This window comes from Aethina tumida, chromosome 3, assembly GCF_024364675.1.
Source record: "Aethina tumida isolate Nest 87 chromosome 3, icAetTumi1.1, whole genome shotgun sequence".
NCBI classification, from domain to species: domain Eukaryota; kingdom Metazoa; phylum Arthropoda; class Insecta; order Coleoptera; family Nitidulidae; genus Aethina; species Aethina tumida.
In genome coordinates, this window is record NC_065437.1 from 30729290 (window position 1) to 30749572 (window position 20283).

Genomic DNA, 20283 nt, shown 5'->3' on the forward strand with positions numbered 1-20283 from the left:
TCTGTTGCATAAAAAATTCAGTCAAAGTACACGGATTGAAGCGTCCTATTGACACGGTCCTCCCAATACCTTTTTTTCTGCTAAAGTGTTTTATTGCTTTCTTATGTACTTCCGATGTTTTCCTTTTCTCCGGCACACTTTCTTTTAAAATAACTTTTATATTGTATAACAGTTTTCTCTGCTTAAAAAATAATAAATAAAATATTATTATCATATATTCACTATTAAATCCGCAGATTTTTTTAAGAAAACTGAAACTTATATTTTTATTCACTTTTATCTTACTGTACTATATATATATATATATATATATATATATATATATATATATATATACACGAAACAAAAAATATACGTATAGAAATTGCTCTTTAATTAGAATATTGTAAACTTAAAAATATGTCTGTAATGCGAATTATGTTTATTTATTTAAAGGAGTCGATTTTCTTTTGTACGCCACATTCTGGAAGTTACTCGAAGGGCATATATAAAGAGGATTGTTATCTCGACCCCATTTTTCTTGTTCACGTTGTTTTTGGAACTTAACATACGCATTTTTGTCATGTAAACTTGTCAAAAATTTCCATAATATTAAAGATAAAATACCAATTAGAATTATTACGCCTGCTACAATGGCTAAAACAACTAAAACGAAAATTATTTGTAAAATAAATAAAACAAGTATATTAGTCGTGTCCTTACCGTAAATATTTACGGGACAAGAAGATTCTTTTTTAATATACAAATAAATAACCGGATCCTCATATTTATATTGGTAGAAAGTACTGCATCTCTCTTCATCTAGAACATTACACACACCACCATTTGTATCTTCTAATTGGTCAACAATTTTTAGTGTGTAGTTGCTGCAAAATGTGTCACAATCTTCTTCAGACTTTGATTTGACACATTCCACACAAGGCATAAACTCATCACATCTAAAGCAAACATTTTATTCAATAGTGAAAATTTAAAATAAAATTCAATATAATTATAAAATACCTTTCATTTGGACAGGTATAACAGATTTCACAGAACTTTCCAGTGTTCCCTGGTTCACATTGACAAACGCCGCAGTTACATCTTCCAAATCCGGAACACACTTGATCTGTTTCTGGAGATATACAAGTGCTATTTCTGGTGTTGCAATTGCAACTATCTCCTTCCCAACCTAAGTCGCAAATGCAACGTCCGCATTCACATTTGCCATTACCTAAAGTAATCATATTTAACCGCCATTATTTAAACTAATTCATGTTATTTACCACCGCATAACAATCCTCTATTTCTGGGACATCGGTAATTACTACATTCGCAGAATTTTCCCGAGAAGATTTCTTCTGGTTCTGAACTTGGATTGCATTGACATCCACCACATTTACAATAGCCGCGTCCCGAACATACTTCACTTTCTGCTTCCATCTGGCAAACGGAAACGTCTTCACTTACTGCAGAGTCCCCCGAACATTCGCATCTGTCACCGTAGAAGCCATAATGACAACGGCAAACTCCACATTTGAAATCTCCATTGGTGTTACATTTTATATCATTGACAATAGTTGAGGGGTGCTCATTATAGTCGCAAGCGCATTTGCAAGAAACATATAGAGCAACAGTAATTTCTTCACTAAGTGAATGAGGTTTAATAGAAATGGTTTTTATATTATCAGCATCTGTCTCAGAACATTTTGTGGGTTTAATAGTGGCTGTGATCTGGACTTCTTCCCCCACATGAATGTTTTCGCAACCATTCTCAATTTTGTTACGACAGTTCGATGAGAATGTGAGAAGTACATCTTTCGGAACATTAGAAGTCATAACCACCGAGTTAACTATAGCCTAAAATATAGGTCAAAAATATTAGTAAACACTAAATACATTAAAATGAATTAAGAAATATCTCACATTATAATTGTCTCCAATCAATTTTACAATACTCCCCGGATTTTTCTCGAGTTTTCCCAATTGCGAATTTTTTATATATTTTGTCAAGGCTTCATAATGTTTTATTGATTTTTCATGAACGGCAAACAGCAGATTTATGTTATTTAATTGCGCCACATACTTTATTTGTGAAACTGATGGATAGTCAAACCTCAAACTTTCATTGTACTGATTTTGAGTCATACGACATTGTGCATCATTTGGTTCTACTACACCACCCAATTTTCCGTCACCTAAATTACATAAACATAATTTGTTTAAGTTAAATTAAGACACTTTAAATCTACCAGCAATATGAAAAGCAGCATCTGTCGCAAAGACTATAATTCGCCTGGCTTCTTTTCTCCAACCGATTTCCTTGGTGCAAACTATGGCTTGCATCAGTGCATCAAATCCGCCTTCAGGAGAATCGATGTTTGTCGAAATCTTTGCATTCTCCACTTCCCTATTAAATTTAGTATATTGTTCAGTTAGAGACAAATGATTAATGAAACTGTAAGGCCGAACTTTATCCCTGCAACAGAGAGTAAGTGGAATCTTATTTTATTATTACCTAGATTTACTAGAACCTACTTGTATTTTGAGGAAAGATCTACATAAGGTACCGTTGGTTTATCCACGAAACTACCAAAACCCAATCTGAAATTGTTTGTTAAACTTTTTATAGTATCGGCTATAGACTGTCCCAATTTGGACAAAATGTCTTTATAGTCCTTCATTGAGAATGACAAATCCATAATGAAGTACAAATCCACAGGATAATTTTCAGATTGCTTATACGTAAAATTGAATTTGAACTCTTCATTTTGTCTTAAGCTAAGATCGATACGCTGCGGCTTCAACTGTACTACCTTTCCAGGAATTTTTGAAAAAGGTTTATCTTCTTTTACTAGTAATGCTTGTGGTGGAGCAATTATTTTGTCCTTCGAGCACCATAGGTTTGTAATTTTAGATTCATTGATACAATGAGTGGACGAATTCTATAAAAAAATGCCAGATTATATATTACAACAAAACAATACAATTTTTAAAACGTCTAGTAATGAAGAAAATCTAAATTTTTTTCTTAAGCTCTCAAATTTTTTTCACATATTTAGAGAGATATTTGAGATGTATAACTTATTTTTCTCATCCTATACCTGACGCCACTGGATATTTATAAAAAAGACGTTCTTGACTAATTTTGATTATCACAACCGTTTTTGAGATATTTCAAATTTAATATTTAAAGAAAATTAAAATTATTTTCAAATAATACAAAATACTGAAAAAGAGACATGTAATATTTATATCTTTTTATTAAATTAATTAACATAAATTTCATTCACATTTCAAAAAGCCCTCAATTACCATTAATGTATAAATTTATGTTTTTCTGAAGTGAAAAATAGAAGAACCCACAGAATCTACGCTACTGTATCTTTAGAGAAATAAAATTACTGCATTGAATTGTACACACCAAATTTAAACACATTGTGTCAAAGGTGGAGGAAATATGAAAAAAAAAAAACTTGAAATATAAGTTTGAGGAGCTGTATTCTCTTCAGTGAATACAAAATTTTGATAACTTATTTTAGAAACACCTTATATATTAAGAAATTACTCTGATGAAAATACAAATACTGAATTAGAAAAAAAAATGTAGATTGATTGATTAAAATATTCTCGTTTAAACTTTGTTTAACTTTATTTTTGCATAATTTTATTTAAAAGTCAGAATTTAAGCAAAATATTTTAAAATACTCACCTTTGGCTGAAGACACCAAGAACAACCAAATTGTTGAATACACTCACTACATATTTTATGATCTTCACAATTAAATTGAGCAAATGCTTTAGACAGACAAAAAAGCAGAACAGCAATACGTAAGGAAATCATTTTAGTACTGAAGTAAAAACTCAGAATTGGAGAGGAAGTTATATTTAGATAACGATAAAAAACATTTACCGTCATTTGCGAATTTTATAGGAAAAGAAACTAATAATTATCATAGCGATTTTAAAATTGGAAATAAAACTGGTTATGAATAATTATAAATAAAATCATAAATAAATCGCAACTAATGTAAAGGTTGAGGCTTTCGTGATCATTGTTTGTTGGAATTATTTCCTAACGTTTCGCTAACACGAGTGGCTAGCTAGAAATTGAGTATATTTTTATCATGAAATTTTAAACATTAAATATTCGAATTACAATTTCGGAAATCCCTATCGTCAATTTTCTAGAATATTATACACATTTATATTCTATTTTTTATTAACGTTTTCTGGTATTACTCATGTATGATAAATATTTACATTTCAATGATATTTACAAGTTTCACTATATTAGGAATAAGTATATAAATACTTACCTTTTAAGCAGTTAATTGAGATAGTGATATTCTATATAATATTGCCAGAAGCAAATATTATTAGTATAATTCGACCATCATTGACAATGATCTATTAATTTAAAAGCCACAAATAAAATATAAAAATTCACCTTCTTTTAATTAATTGAAGAATTTTAAAAGGAAACCAAAATTATATACATATACATTTAAGATGATTGATTAAACTTTACATAAAAATTTTATTGATTTTAATCGAAGCTATTAAAATAATCGGCCACTGTCGCATTATGCGACCCTGTATACGTTAATAAATACAGCATTCACCCAGTGTCTGTCAATGAAAGGAATTTTCAATTCCCGTTACAAATAATACCTTTCGGGTTGGAATTTTTTCTTACAAAAAGCGGAATTCTATTAAAAAATTATTTATAATCCTGCGCCTTAATGCTTTGATTTAGATGTATAATTCATTTAATTTTGGGGACTAAAGGTCACAAAGACATTCCTTCCATGTTATTATATGATTAAAGATATTTTTGTATAGATATGTGTGTAATTTTTTGTCAGTGTTTGTGCCAATAAATAAATGTGATTTATATTTGTAACATTATATACATTATATCTTCAGTAACAAATTATTAAATTTGCAAAATAAAATAGAATTTTCGCTGTATCAAAATATTTCACTTAGCTAATTATTTGATTATTATTACACCTTACTTGACGGTGGCGTCCATTATAACATCATAATATAGATAATTGTGCACATTGCCATGGTGCATTATGCATCTTACACTCCATTACAAATTTTGAACATTATCTCTGTTGATAAGCCCAACCCATGTATTTAATGGACTGACCTGTAATCTGATTATTTGTAAGCTGACAAGAGTATCATACTGTCAGTCGGGCTTTACTCGCCGCTAAACTTCATTGATATATAATGGTTAGTCTGATGCCTTCTCTTCTATTCAACCATTGCATATTATATTTCGATGCAATGTACATCTACAATACATTAGTGGCTTCCAATCGCCTTTAACAGCTGGAAATGCTAAATTATATTTTCTAACTATAATAGTATAATCCAAATTTGAGGATTGATTGAGGCATAGTTGGTTCTATTATTATACTCATAAATTTTTATTTCCTTATATATCATTATTTCGATAAACCTTCTATTATCATTTCCTTTCCAAAATTAAAATGTATCGTGGTTTACCACTACGTTATCTTTGATAAAATTGTCTGAAGTTGTGTGTCATATGACTGACTGAAAATTAACACTATATAAATTTTATAAGCCAATTTACAATTAATAGTGGTAACATTAATTCTATATTCTGCTTGACGTATTTACGACCACAATTCTATTGGTAGCTTGAGCTTGTATACACCGAAGGTTTCCGCTAGAAAATTGTTCCCTAGTGGTGTATTATTTGTACTTTTCGAAATGGAATGTCCAAATAAATTTTGCTGTTAAAGATTTTAACGTTTATTGCAGACTGGTCAGTTTAAATCGAACAATCTCAAAAAGTCTCAAATATAATTACAATAAAAATATAGTGAAAAGTTATTATCGAAATAATACATTATAGGTAGATGTAGATCCAATTTGATAAAATCGAGTACACAAGCGAGAAATGACACTGCAACATTGAATCTTCCTGCGATTCCAATTTGATTCAGATATTCCAACTGCTACATTCATCTGAGAATAATTTACTTCTAATCCAAATTATCTAAACAAATTTCAATAAACATACGTACAAACCTTACTATAATATAACTAAATACACATTGTATTGATATTTTTATTTTTTTAATCTCATGAAAATTAATAAAATAATCACTGCCTATATATGTATATAATTAAATTGGACACATTTTAATTAATAAAAGTTTAATATCTATTAGTTTTGAGTATTAGTTTATTTATATTTTTATCCATTTGGATCATTTAATACGCGTACTTAATGTATAAAATATTCCATTGATAATAAATAATAATTGACTATAATTGACCGACTTTAATGAGAAATCATGCAATAATCATGTAACGTGTGAATTCACTTTATTTTTTAGTCAACTCCACTATACATTTGAATACATCTCTACATATGTAACTTGAGTCTATACATTTATCAAAATCACCACTGAATATTAAAAATCATATCAGTACATTTTTCTATTTAATTTCGCTTTCAAAATATTGAGCTGTCTGTCGCATAATGAACTACGCGTTAAGCTCCTTCAATCAAGCACAAGCATAGATTGAATTATTGTATGATTCTTGCCATAATTCCATTTGCGTTGAATCTCCTTAATAAATAATTCATACCGTTTTGTTGAAACTAAATTGAATTCACCTACTACGTATATGCATATTGCATTATGGCAGGAATTTCAATTTTCTAGCAAATGTAATCCATCATATTTTTATAAACTTGGATTTAGAAAATATATTTGATGTATATACCTAATTGTTAAATACTAATTAAACATGTTTTGTACTTTTTATGAAGAAGTACATTTTGTCCAAGTTTTACCCAACTACAAGGTCCAATATATAATAACAAATAATTTCCTAAATAAATCTTATTAATACAGTTAATACAATCAGCCAAATTGTGACATTACTGTTTTTCGTTCTGTTTTTAGGTCAAACGATAAATTTGATTGGCAAATAAATTCTTCTTTTTAATAAAATGCCATGTCTCCCATTTATCTGAAGCGTCTTTGATAATCCCATACAATGCTGAATATATGAATTTAGAAAGGTTAATATTAAGCTTATTTATGGACTTCGGCAAATAGCCGAGTAATGCTTCTCTTTCACCGTGTGATAAACTACCTCTTTATTATAATTTCTCGAACGAAATTTTTAAGTGCACCTTAAACTATAAAACATAAATTTTAATGAACTAATTACGTATGTACATTTTTAGTAGATATATATGTGTCTTCTTTACCTTACTTAATTTCGTATGCAGTAAATTCAAATGTAACAGAGATGTTTTAAATGAAACCCCATCTTGCTTTAAGTAACTCTACATAAAAAACTTAATAAATTTTACTAAAACTTAATATACCTACATGTGATGGTTCATCTAAATATATAGACTATCGCTCATATGTAGAGCAACAAATTAAAAAATAATTTATAATTATTAAATGTATTATTATTAATGTCTTTCATACCTCCCTTTATATGCGGGTGTCTTTATTTATATAGTTTTTATATAACTTTTTTTTCTAGCAGGGTTCATAAGTAAAGCAACCAAAGCATATAGTCTGAGTCTGAGTCCTACATCGTTCCTTAAAGATAAAAATGCAGAGTAAAATTGTAGTCGATTTAAATTTAAGCAAATTGATCATTTTGAGAACGATTTCCAATTTTAATAGAAGGAATACACTGGAAGGAGTTCCCGAAAGAACACGCAAGATTGCAAAATAAAAATGCTTGCTATTCGTTAGACCTACTGTGAAGCATGGTGGGGAACGTGTTATGGTTTGGGGATGTTTTTCTAGGTTGGACCCATACCAATGGTTAAGATAGATGGGATAATGGATCGTTTCATTTATCGTGATATTCTAGAGAATGATAAGCTTCCATTTGCCGAAGATAACGTGAGTTTAAGGTGGACCGTCCAGCACGATAACGATCCGAAACACACAGGTTACTTTAGGAATGGTTCGCCTCTCAAGAAGTACGTCTTGGCCAGCACAAAGCCCAGACCTCAATCTAATTGAAAACCTACAGAAATTTATGAAAAAAAAGGTGTTTAGAAGTTATTATATATATAATAATATATATTATAATAATAATTACTGTTGTTGTTGTTGTTGTTAAACACATTGCATAACTCATAATAATATGCATTTTTAAACGTACACTTTTATGAAGACAAATTAAAATTTTTAAAGTTGCCTACATATGGTATACAAAATTTTCATAGTTATAACAGATTAAAATTTTTCCTAGACTAATGCACAGTTAAATTAAAAAAGAACATGACAAAACAAAGACAGTTTCAAATTGTAAAGTTTGTAACATTAAAAAATCGCCCAAGATTTAGGACATCGTTAACGTTAAGGAAGTGCCGAAACAAAAAATATATTTAATCTCTATTAATCTTAAAGTAATTATACAATAAAAAGACGAAGAAGAACGCCTTATATTTTATCACAAGAAACAATGACAAATTTCCAGCACGAAGTTTAATTACACAGTACTTTTTGAAAGTTGATTAAATCGTTATGGGTAATGCAATTAGACTACAGTTTGTTTAATATTTTTAATTGCCCACCCGAGAGTTAAATTTAGTTATACAAATTACGAAGGGCAGATGGTTTTTTATTGATGTTACGTCGACCATTATTTTGTGTAAAAAAGTACTTCTCTGAGAGGAAAGAATTGAAGATTGTGAAGGTTCAAGACTTTTGTTATTTATTTAGTGGTAATTTTAACGCAAGTATTTATAAGCGATATTAATATAATTAAATTTAAAAAATAATTTTACTCTTTTAAACAACACTCCTTTTCCCAAGAAAATTAACAGAAAATTGCTAAGTGTCAGATAAAGTATAATTTACACAATACTTCGCAGAAATTTTCTCGTTATCATATCTAGTGCATCCCGAGTAGAACGAATGTTAATGAGTTGTTTTCTTGGCATTACCATCATGTAAATTAATTAATTAATAGCTGAAGAGGCTCCGGATCGCGGAAACTAATAAAAGTTAATGAAAAATACGTAATCTTTAGGCGCGCCCTCCGCGAAATAATTATATTTTTTCTTGGATAAAAAGGCAAAAACAGGCGGCGGCTGTTAATTAAATACTAATTGCATACTTCACGGACCCTTTTTGCATTCACATTTTTGCACAAAACGCCACCCGCACGTATTTTTTTTTTAAGATTCAAATGAGACAGTTCATTATCTGTCTCGTGAAAATATAATTTTTTTATGCGGTGACAAAATTTTATTTGGAAATTTCTATTCTATTCTACACTCGAATAAAAAAAAAAAGTTTTTTTATTTCCAGAAATGCTATTATCTGAAAATAGCTAAATTACAGCTAATTATAATTCATATTTTATGCAATTTTTGATGACTTTCAGTCAGTTTCTCCATTTCAGTTAATATATTTTTTTATACATACCGAAATGATTATCGAAAAATGATACAAACTTTCTGAAACATCATCATAAAATTGGGTATAAACTCTATTTCTTTGAAGACATCATGAAATACGTAAAACAATTTGAACCTTTTCTCTATATTACTCCAAGGAAATTCACAACCTAAAATGATGTAAATAAAAAATAACCGTAATCAGTGTGTCGGTGAGTACCATAAAAGGAGAAGCTGATCTCTATGGTATAAAATCAGAAAAGAAGCTTTCCGTTTATGCAAAAACTAGAGCAGCGGGACTACATTTTGGTAGTGAACTCGACAGATGGATTCGGTTCCAATTATTCATGGTGAAAAGACCTATTAATGAAAGGTATAATCCCAAATAAGTACACTAGACCTACTGTCAACCATGATGAAGGAGGCGTTATGATTTGGCATGGATTGGTTAAGATAGATGAGATAATTGATTGTTTCGTTTATCGTGACATTCTGGAGAATCATATGCTTCCATTTGCCAAAGGTAACATGAGTTTAAGGTGGACCTTCCAGCAGAATGCTTCGCTTCTCCAGGAGTACGTCTAAAGTTTTGACCAGCGCAAAACCCAGACCTCAATATGTTACAATGGAAAACATTTGGGATGAAATCAATGAAAATAGGTGTAATGTATATGCTACTAGGCACTATTAAAGGACGGCTAAATGTGCGTAAGGTTATTTTATTTTATGGTAGCTCTATTTTTGACCCTTAATTTTTTTTTCAAATATTAATAAATATCTAACTAAACCTACTAGTAAACATTTATATTGCCGTATTGATGTTATCAAACCTACTGATAATATGAATGAGAGAGAATAAGTACACTATCAACACAAATGAACATTTCTAAAGTTGTTCTACATATAAGAGATAATGTACTTAACAAAGCCAATATCTCAATCAATTTACGTAATAACAAACATTTAAGCTCTGGTAAACCAAGATAGGATAAACAATAAAAATTTTACGACGAAAAGAAAAAGAAGCTATAGAAGTAAGTTGCTAAATTTCTCTATTTATTATTCATGTAAACTGTATACTTCAATAAAAAAACAGATTGAAATTCAGCACTGTAAAAATAAGCATTTAAAGCACCATATCCTTTTGCAGAAATTGAACGTTCTAAATACAAGTGTGACTATAAAAAATTTGCGTTCCTAAATTGTACCTATAAATTCTAATCGTTCGTTCATAAAAATATAAGAGCGCCAGCATCGTTTCTCGTTCTCGACCATAATTTTTAACATTATTAGAAAGAAATTGCACCGTAGCGCGAATACGTCTCCGGGGATCTCTCAGTTTGCATAACTAGAGTTTTTCGCGCTACAAATGCTTCCGATGTGTTTCTTATTTATAGGATACGGAACGCTCCGAAGGTGTACTTTATAAATAATGAATTCGCTTTGTCTTAGAAACACAACTCTATTTCGCCGAATATGAACAGGTATCTCAAGAGTGATCATCCTTTTTATAACACTTATATGCATCTAACAAAAATTTAAAGCATAAGAAACGAATATTCATCAAATAAAATTGATTTTATTGTTTATTGTATGGTAAAAATACAATAACTCCTTGGCTTCTCACTCCCAACTAATAGCATTTTAATAATTAGCGTTAAATGAAAATTTACATATAAATCGGAACAGGAAGAGTAAAAAATCCTGGAGCACCTTCTATGTGTCCAGTTTCGTGGACATCAATGAGATTCTCTTCACAATGATCTTTCCAAAAATCTATTTGTCCTTGAGGGAGGCTTTCTGTCCATGCCTTGAATTAAAAATATATATTTAAATAAATTCTTGTCAAAACAAAGTACACAAGTCACCTTATAGGTATGATCAAGAAAATCTCTTTCCAATAAATTTCCACATTTAATCGAAAAATCCTTAGCCTTCAATATTCCACCAATACAACTATAGTTGTTTGACAAGGCCAACGTGAAATAAGTCTTCATATGCATTAATCTGAAGATATTGGTTAAAATTAGAAATAAACTCAGTTTCAAAAGTTCTTTAACTGTTTTTGTGTAAAAAAAATTAAAACGCAGCAACCTATTTCATTCTTATCAAAATTATAATCAAAAAGAGCATTTAGTTGTGTATGGATTAATACATACAAACAAGTTCACAAATGCCATACCAAACATTAAACAATAAAAGTCATTTACGAATAATAAGACAAAAATCAAAAATGTATAGTATGTAGTCGAAATGGTTATGAGAAATAAGTGGATAACTGAGATTTTTTTTATACATTTTAAATCAAATTATTGCATGGTGCAAGATTTTCCTTTAATGAAAAACTTACCTAGGCTTTATTATCACAAATTTATCTTTAATGATACTCAAATTATTTATCAATTTTCTAATACTCTTTTGTAACATAAAGCATTCTTCAGTGCCCTTTCTGTCTAGCTGATGAACCAAACATAAAATTTGCCCTTCAAGAAGGTACAAGGCACATATAACGTCAAACTTGATAAATATCTGTTCATTAGTGACCAATTGAAATGCTTGATCTTTCCACATTTCGGCTGTTTCATAGTATTCATTTCTAATGCACCAAAGCCACATTACCGCAGCAAATCTGCTTTTAGCCCGGGGATCTTTGATATTAATAATGTAACCTTCCGTTTTTATAAAATCTTCCACACTTCTAAATGATTCTACAGTGAAACATGTTTCTAGCTGAGTAATGATACACATAGTATAAAATGTCAATTTCCCTAAAATTATTGAATTTAAAATTATTGGTTGTATCAATATGTCATAGTTGCCTGTTAAATCACGTTCTTCATTTACAAAAAATTCAAGTTCTTGTAATATGACAACTGCCTCATTAATCAAATTTCTATACATTGCATTTAATGCGAATAAAGGTAGAAATTTCATTAGCAGCACATTAGATCTTTTCGAGTTACCCAATCTCCAAGTGATGTAACCAGTTTCCATAGCCAAGGTTAATTCTGATCTACACAATCTAAAGAACAACTTTAAAATTATATAAAATAATTTGTAATATTTATAAATACCTTGCTTCGAATATAGAGGCATATAGCCTAGCGGTTGCCTTAATATCTTCAGGCATAGTTATATATTTTATAAAATGGACCATTCTTAAAGCATAGGTTTCTAATGCTATTGAAAACCTACATATTCTGAATTTAGACTGCATCCGAATCATTTGTGCATAAGCGTTACAAAGGCGTACATAATTCATTGAGGACTGCAAAGCTTTTTCCAAAGACCAAACTGCCGATAGCATAGAAAGGTCTGTTTTACCCATGTACTAATAAATTTTCTTAATTATCAAAACTTTAAAATTAATTTAAGCTTCTGCACATACCGAAGTGATCACAGAAAAATGATACAAACATTCCGAAACATCATCATAAAATTGAGCGTAAACGCTTTCTTTATCCTTGAAGCCATCCCTACACATGAAAAACCTTATTTTGTGTTTTAAACGTCCATAAAACAATTTTAACTTTTTCTCTATATTGCTCCAAGGAAACTCGCAACCTAAAATATTATTAATATTCGTATTTATTATTCTCACTGTTAATTCTGAATTTACCATAACTAGCTAAGGCAGATTGATAAAATTCGTAAGCTTTTTCATAGTGATTCAAAGCAAAATATGCATATCCCATTAACGTCAACACTTTTCCTCTTTTTATGTCCAGCATCCATTTTAAATATTTTGAGCTGTACGCTAAGTTCTTAAAAGGAAGTTTTATTTATTTTTTATAATTTTTAAATTCATTAACCCATTACATCCAATAAATTCATTGCCTCTTTGAGAATGCTTTGTGCTTCGTAATAGCTTCCGTATTCAATACATATATTTGCATGAGTTAACATAACCTCCATCATTTTATCATAATTCTCTAAAACATATATAACATATAAATAATAAAATTATTAATCTCAAAGATAATTACCTGCACCCTTACAATGTTCTAGTAATTCAGCAAATATACTGAATAAAATCAAATGACACTGGCACTCTGAAAAATCAATGTTCGAAAAAGTTTTCATTAGTTTCTCTTGTTTCTTCAATTTTTTCATATTTTGTATGCCTATAAGTCCCTGACTTACACTTGAGTCTAGAATTTTTCAATGACGTTAAAAATACAATTCAAGATAATTCAATAATAATTATTTACTATAAGACATTTTTTCAGAATAATTATCGAGTGAGTTATAGTTAGCGGCTCTGGTCGGTTTGTGTTTTGATAAACTGGAACCAACAACACTCATACTTGTTTTTGAAGTTCTTCTTGTCTCCTTCTCCACCTCCATATATTCCATAAAGATATCCCTATTCACATCCGCACGTGGTCTTCTTTGAGGTTTCCTAGGCTTCCATGCCTAAAAGGTACCTTTATACATTTTATTTGGTCAATAAACCTCCCTACGTTTTTCTTGGGTTCCCCCAAAATATCTGGAAAAATTCCACCTCCACAACTTTTACATCTACGACTCTCCCTCTCTAAAAACTTCATAGCTCGGTTATGAAATTCCTTTTTTTGCATATCAGTTAATAAATTGTAAATAATGGAGCGGAAACCGGACATACGGAATCTCAAATACCCACAGGATGCATATTTTGGAAGATCCTCACAAGTTTCTTCAAAAGACATGAACTCAATTATAAACGTTATAAATTATCATTATTATTACGTACCGTCAATTATAATACCTTTACACTCACACTTAATTTGTTTTACAGTCAAAGGCGACATCAAACGACCTTTAAATATCATTGTTTCATTCGCTTCTAAGAAGTTTCCATGTGCACAACATAAAACTTCTTTTTCGAATAATGTTTTAATTGCTAAAAGTTATTTTATTGTTAATAATTTTGATTTAGTTTAACGGATTATCTCTAACCTATCGCAGTTTTCCTCTTTGTACCTGTATTCATGATGAATACTAACATATTCCTAGGAATATCTGATTTTAATATAGATGTGCACTTAATCACTAATTGTTGATAGGAAGTCAGTAAGTCGAAAATTTTTATCATGACTACATCCATTGTTGTTTCCAAGTCTAACGATTCAGGACTAAAAAAAGTACCTATAGTTGCAGCGGTTATTACTCTTTCATTTTTAAATTTTAGCTCGAAAGCTTCGATGTCCGAAAGATCTGTAAAGCTTTCCTATAAATTAATGTATTAATATGTCATAACCTAAGTAAAGCAAATCTACTCTATAACAATCCTGATAAATGTGCCATTCCAAATTATCATCATTTTCCATTACACCCTTTATTATTTTTCGTTTCTCCCATTCGGATATTCTAAAACATCGTAATAATATTATCTGATTAAAAGATATAAATTTCCTACCGTTTTATCATATGCGTTGGTGGCATTTGTAAACCTCGATCATATGCTTCTTTGTAAGTCATATTTCTGACTATTATTTCAGATGATTGTATTAAACTGATCAAAAAATTCTCCATCCATCCTGGTTTCCCCTCACTTAAGCTTTGAAGCATCCTAAAAATATTTAATTTTATACAAACCGAAACATAATTATAATAGGTTTTATTCATGAATATGTCAAACCTCTCTAACTCAGGAGTTATTGCTTCAACATGCATTAATTGGCAAGCCATGGCACCATGATAAGCATTATTAAGTGGACTCAAGTGTATTCTTTTAATATTATCATTATGTATTGATTTCAATGAAATAGAATATTCTGAATGTTGGGAAGCTACGACAAAAAATCGACGTAATCTAAGCAAATACTGTAGCAGCATCCAAGACTGTTCATCTATATTATGAATATTTCGTAAATGAACTACCCAGAAGATTACAAAAACCTTGATAATAATAATTATTATATTATATATTTTATTACTTTCTGTCTTCACAAAATCACCTGATATGTTAAGTATTTCATCATATGAAAAAGAAATATTAATTTTTCAGTTTCGTTCATTTCAATATCTTTTTTAGTTTCTGGAAAATGGACAGGGAATATTTTATTAAGACAGTGAAACTGTTTGTAAGGACAATTGACGAGCCTTCTTCTCAGAATTAGCTCAATTTGTTCACTTGTAGATTCTTCAGTAAGTCCCAAAGCTTTTAGATATATATATCGTATTGTAACGTAAGGAATCTACAATTGATTACAAAATAATACATAACAGATAACAATTAACTTATCATTACCTTTTTGTCTTCTTCAATTATATTGCATATTACACTAGGTACATCGGCCGGTACAACATATGCAAATTCGCTCATTAATCTTTCTTTGCCCAGCATTCTTTCTGCAGTCACTATTAGCATGTAGTATGAATGTCCTACAATTGTCGTAGTATTTTTTCTGATAAATCTAGCTTGCGCTTGATCAAGTAAGTTTTTAAAAATGTTTAATTCTTCGTCTCTACCCAAAATTGGGTAATATTTAACTGCTTTAGGTACTTCATGCGTACTAGAGAGATTTAATAATTATTCTAAAGATCAAATATAATAAAAAATTGTATTATATACTCACGATTTCACGTAAACGAATTCGTAAATAGGTCCTGGATTTGAAATACCTTTAAGGTGTTTATATTCTTGTAATATGAAACATTCATTATTTAGGTGGCTAGAAATAAAAACGTTTCTATCACAGGTGACCTTATTGGGATAGTTCATCATAAGTCTGGCAGCCTTATTTACCATCAAGCTAATTACAGTATATTCTTTTCTTAAAACATGACCGAAAACACCACAATATGTTATACCTTAAAATGTAAGTTAATTTTACTAAACTGCTTACAGTGGATAATTTGAATCTTCAAAATGTTTTATTTTAACCAATTATAGGCCAGCGCTGCTGTGATTTCAAATTTTTTTGTTCAGAAGTGTGTCTAGGTACATTTTATCACTCGAATAATCAGGAATGGGAGATGGCATGAATGTGGTGATAGACAACGTAGCTCCAACTGTTACTTTTACGTAGTTGCTCATGTTAAACCGAGAAACTATAAATGCTCGATAAAACCACGACTTGGTTATTCAACCAATTATTATTCCATTGGATCAAGTATTTGAACCAAATGTCGTTTTTGTCAACGACATTGCCCGACTTCGAGACCTTCGTGTGCATCAGATTCTAATCTAATTGAACACGTATGGAAACATATTCAAAGACATAATGACACAAACCATCAGCTCTAAAATTTGAAGTGGCTTGCTAACGATATAGATCAAATATTTATTTGTTCACTAAACCAAGTACTGATTAAGGTCAATATTTCATTTATTCTTTTGTAATTTTAATTTTTGATATTCTGTTGTCTATGCAATTTTATTTAATTTATGAAGGAGATGCAATGTAATGGCATTTTTAAAAAAATTCAAATTATCCACATCAAAAGGCATACATCATAGTAGTTCTCTTATTTACTAAAAATTACCAATAATTCTTTTATATTTACCGGTAGTTACTCCAATTGAAACTTGCCTAACCAGTCGAATATTCATTAGTTGTGTTCGAAGTTCAGTTGCACACTTAAGTGCCCGTTCACATTCGTTATTCATTTTGTAACCTCGTAAACCAAATATAACCAGAACCATTAGATCTTTGTCGAAAAAATTTATTTTATTGACAATACCATAATAAGCATGTGAGGCACTATGGGAAATAAATATAAATAATCATTCGTTACAAAACGAATTTAAAAAATTAAAGGACAACAAAAACTACAATTTAAATTACTTATTATTAATATTTGTTATAATAATAATTCACTTAATATAATTAGAACCTATAGCTAGCCTTAGCATAATTTATAACCAACAATAAAGTAGAATAAGTTCTAGGTTCTTTTTTACTAAACTCAAATATCTATATAGAAATATCAACACTATTTTTTAATTTGTTGAACGTTATCTGCTTAGAAAAAAAGAACAAATATTTATAATACTGATACTAATTGATTGATAACAATGATTTGTTGATACCTGCAAACACATTTATAAATTTGATTAGCAACTTTTAAAACCATTCCAGGTCTATCCACATCAGTTAATATGATATCCAACATGATAGTGGCAACATATCTCACTTCTGTTAGATAATCCAATGATTCGCCCAAATCGATTGCATCCATTATAGGTTTTATAATGAACCTTCTCATGGATTCTTTTAACCTTGATGCAACTGCATAGTTGACCGCTGGTCGCACTAATAATTAAAATATGTTTAATATCAATGAAAAGAGAAAATTATAATAAAAACTTACAAGCAAATTCACTTTCTTCATCTATATGTTCTGTAAGAAATGTAACTTTAGATAATAATAAATAAATTATTAACGATCGAAACCTTTATTTTTTTTAGTAACCGCTCTCCAAATTGGACCTATACTTAAAACCTTGAAAATCAAATTTAAAATATGTCAATTATATTAATTTTAAAAAAATTACTCTAATATGTTGACCATCGGAAACCTTATTGAAGACATATTCATTGGTGTTTATATGTTGCCAAGCATTAGGAGTTACCACTACATCCCCTGGACCACTTTTTCCATCTGCGGCCTTAATATCCCAAATTGGTTCACCGACTTCCAAATAATGTGAATTTGACTTATCGCCTATTATAGAAAATTGAAATGTACCGCAAGATATGATCAATTTGACTAAAATAAAAAATTTGTAAAGTCTATTTTAATATTTAACTTTAATAAGCAGGTGACTGTTGAAATGCGTCAAAAACCATAACTCATAAGCAGTTATAGAACAGATGAATTGAATGAAATAATTTTTCATTTACTGAGAACTGTAATGTATTTATTACATGTTGTACAACTTTTTTGTCAAATGATACCATTTTTTTTCTTTTTTAAAATATTGGCTTGCCAATACATCATTAAATTAATGTAATTTTTAATTCGATAATAACGCTTCGTTATGATTATTTGAGCGTTTTTCGACACTCTTCTTGTTTATAGAGATACCTCTTATGGTTACATCTACATCGGTGTCGTAAGACCCATACGATTTTTGTATAATCAATCCACAATCTATAGCGGCATGGACAACATCTCGCATAGGCACAGATTCTGTTTGTTTCCATACTACAACGAAAGCATCTCCCGAAAATTTTAAAATATCCCCATTATGAGACATTATTTCTTGAACCATTGCTCCAATATAACTGTTTAAAATCTGAGTTAATCTCGAAGACCCACCTTTATCTACTTTGTTGTACTTTTCACACAGTTCGGTGAAACCTTAATAAAAATTTTGATAAAACAAAAAATAACGTTTTATTATGATTACCAGAAACATCCCCAAAAAGTAATGCACCTTCTATATTTCTTATACTATAATCTTCAATGTCATAGATTATTTCATCGGGTACCAGCGAAGCTAATATTTTAGTTTCTGCAGACTCCGCATCAAGAGATATTTCTGATGCCTGAACAACTTTAACTAAGTCGTCCCCTGTTATTAATGTATCCCCTGTGATTAAAATCTGTCCAATTTATGAATTAAGTTTCGCCTACCAACTTACTTGGGGTTCCTCCTTTCGCCTCAGTACTCTCTCTATTTATACCATCGTGTAAACTCATCAAAAAATTAATTCTATCTAAAGTAGTTCTCTCGTCAAAAACTTCATCAGACAATTTAATCCCAAGAGACGACAGGCTCTCGGATTCCTCGGGAACCTTTTCGACATTCATTTCACTTGGTGCTTCTTTATTCGCCATTTTTTGTAATACTTCCTATTCCTATTAATTATCAAACCAATGATTGATTAATTTGAAAGACAACTATTACTTATTTCTATAGTAACCATAAATCATACTCATTACAACTATATTATATTTAAAAACTTGATAAATATTAGTAGTAAAATTTTACTAGGTTCATTTTTAATTTACTTGTTGAATAGCAACATAAAATGTTCCAAAGAAGAAAATTTTTTGGAAGATTTTGCATCTATAATTGCAGTTTTGAAACATGGCATCTAAATCAACAAGAGCCCATGTATTAGTGTGGTAAGTCGTTTCAAACTGGCAATACCAATTTATGGATGTGATGGTACTCACAACGAGTCACGTCTCCAAGATGGGACCGTTTTCTAATTATTTCGGCTAGACGATATAGCTCATTTTCTATTTCCAGGCTTCAAGCAAACGTTGGAATCATTATAAGTCTAACAACAGAAAAATATTGCATGGAGTTGGTCTTAAAACTAGAAAACGTTTTCGACACCCTTTGTTAAAATAGAAGCATGGCCAACGATCACCAATTGTGGACTACTGTCTAATGTCATAATTGTTTGTTCACAGGTACACATTAATCACAGCCGTATTTGAAAATGGCATGTGATGAGAGATATAAGAAAAGTATGGTTTCATCTGTTGCTTTTAGAAGTGGTTCTATAACAGTATACATTGGAATTTCTTTAGAGAAACACGGAGTTGCACATACAAAACCAAAAAACTATGAATTCTCGAAGATGTTAATTGGGTTATTTAATCACTCATTACAAGTTCGGATGATGAAAATGAATTTTCTTTAATTATTTTGATAAATAATTCACATTAAACACCTTAAAAACGTGCATCGATTTATGTTGCATATTTATTTAAAATAAAATTTAGGATACAGACACGAGTTGATTAATGTAGAGACAAAAATTTGTAGATTCTTCATACGATTCAATCGTAGGTCACGATGTTCATCTACTAAAACCTAAAATAACATAAATTTGATTGACATTGAAAATAGCAGGATTTGTAAAACAAAAATTAAATAAGTTATATCTATATTTAATTGTACTATTTGTTTACACAAT

The 20283-nt window shown here is 29.9% G+C and overlaps 2 protein-coding genes across 2 annotated transcripts; both read right to left on the reverse strand.

Moving 5' to 3' along the window:
- Window positions 1–331: 331 nt before the first annotated feature.
- LOC109601609 (integrin beta-PS-like) lies at window positions 332–3898 on the reverse strand. The gene is made up of 8 exons (XM_049964659.1): window positions 3893–3898; window positions 2518–2924; window positions 2232–2458; window positions 1906–2177; window positions 1266–1839; window positions 1003–1213; window positions 703–938; window positions 332–645 (listed from the first exon to the last, which is right to left on the reverse strand). The coding sequence occupies exons 1-8, from the start codon at window positions 3896–3898 to the stop codon at window positions 422–424; spliced, it is 2157 nt and encodes a 718-aa protein (XP_049820616.1). The 3' UTR covers window positions 332–421.
- Window positions 3899–10977: 7079 nt separating this feature from the next.
- Window positions 10978–19154, reverse strand: LOC109601610 (adenylate cyclase type 10). Its single transcript, XM_049964660.1, has 26 exons — window positions 18994–19154; window positions 18759–18941; window positions 18434–18709; window positions 17901–18115; window positions 17800–17848; window positions 17717–17746; window positions 17436–17658; window positions 16910–17106; window positions 15651–15760; window positions 15534–15597; window positions 15039–15189; window positions 14817–14969; window positions 14677–14767; window positions 14357–14627; window positions 14151–14300; window positions 13882–14093; window positions 13630–13834; window positions 13405–13569; window positions 13238–13350; window positions 13038–13182; window positions 12807–12982; window positions 12493–12749; window positions 12238–12440; window positions 11769–12186; window positions 11287–11425; window positions 10978–11228 (listed from the first exon to the last, which is right to left on the reverse strand). Exons 1-26 carry the CDS (start codon window positions 19049–19051, stop codon window positions 11088–11090), a joined length of 4395 nt encoding a protein of 1464 aa, XP_049820617.1. The 5' UTR covers window positions 19052–19154; the 3' UTR covers window positions 10978–11087.
- Between the last annotated feature and the right edge of the window lie 1129 nt (window positions 19155–20283).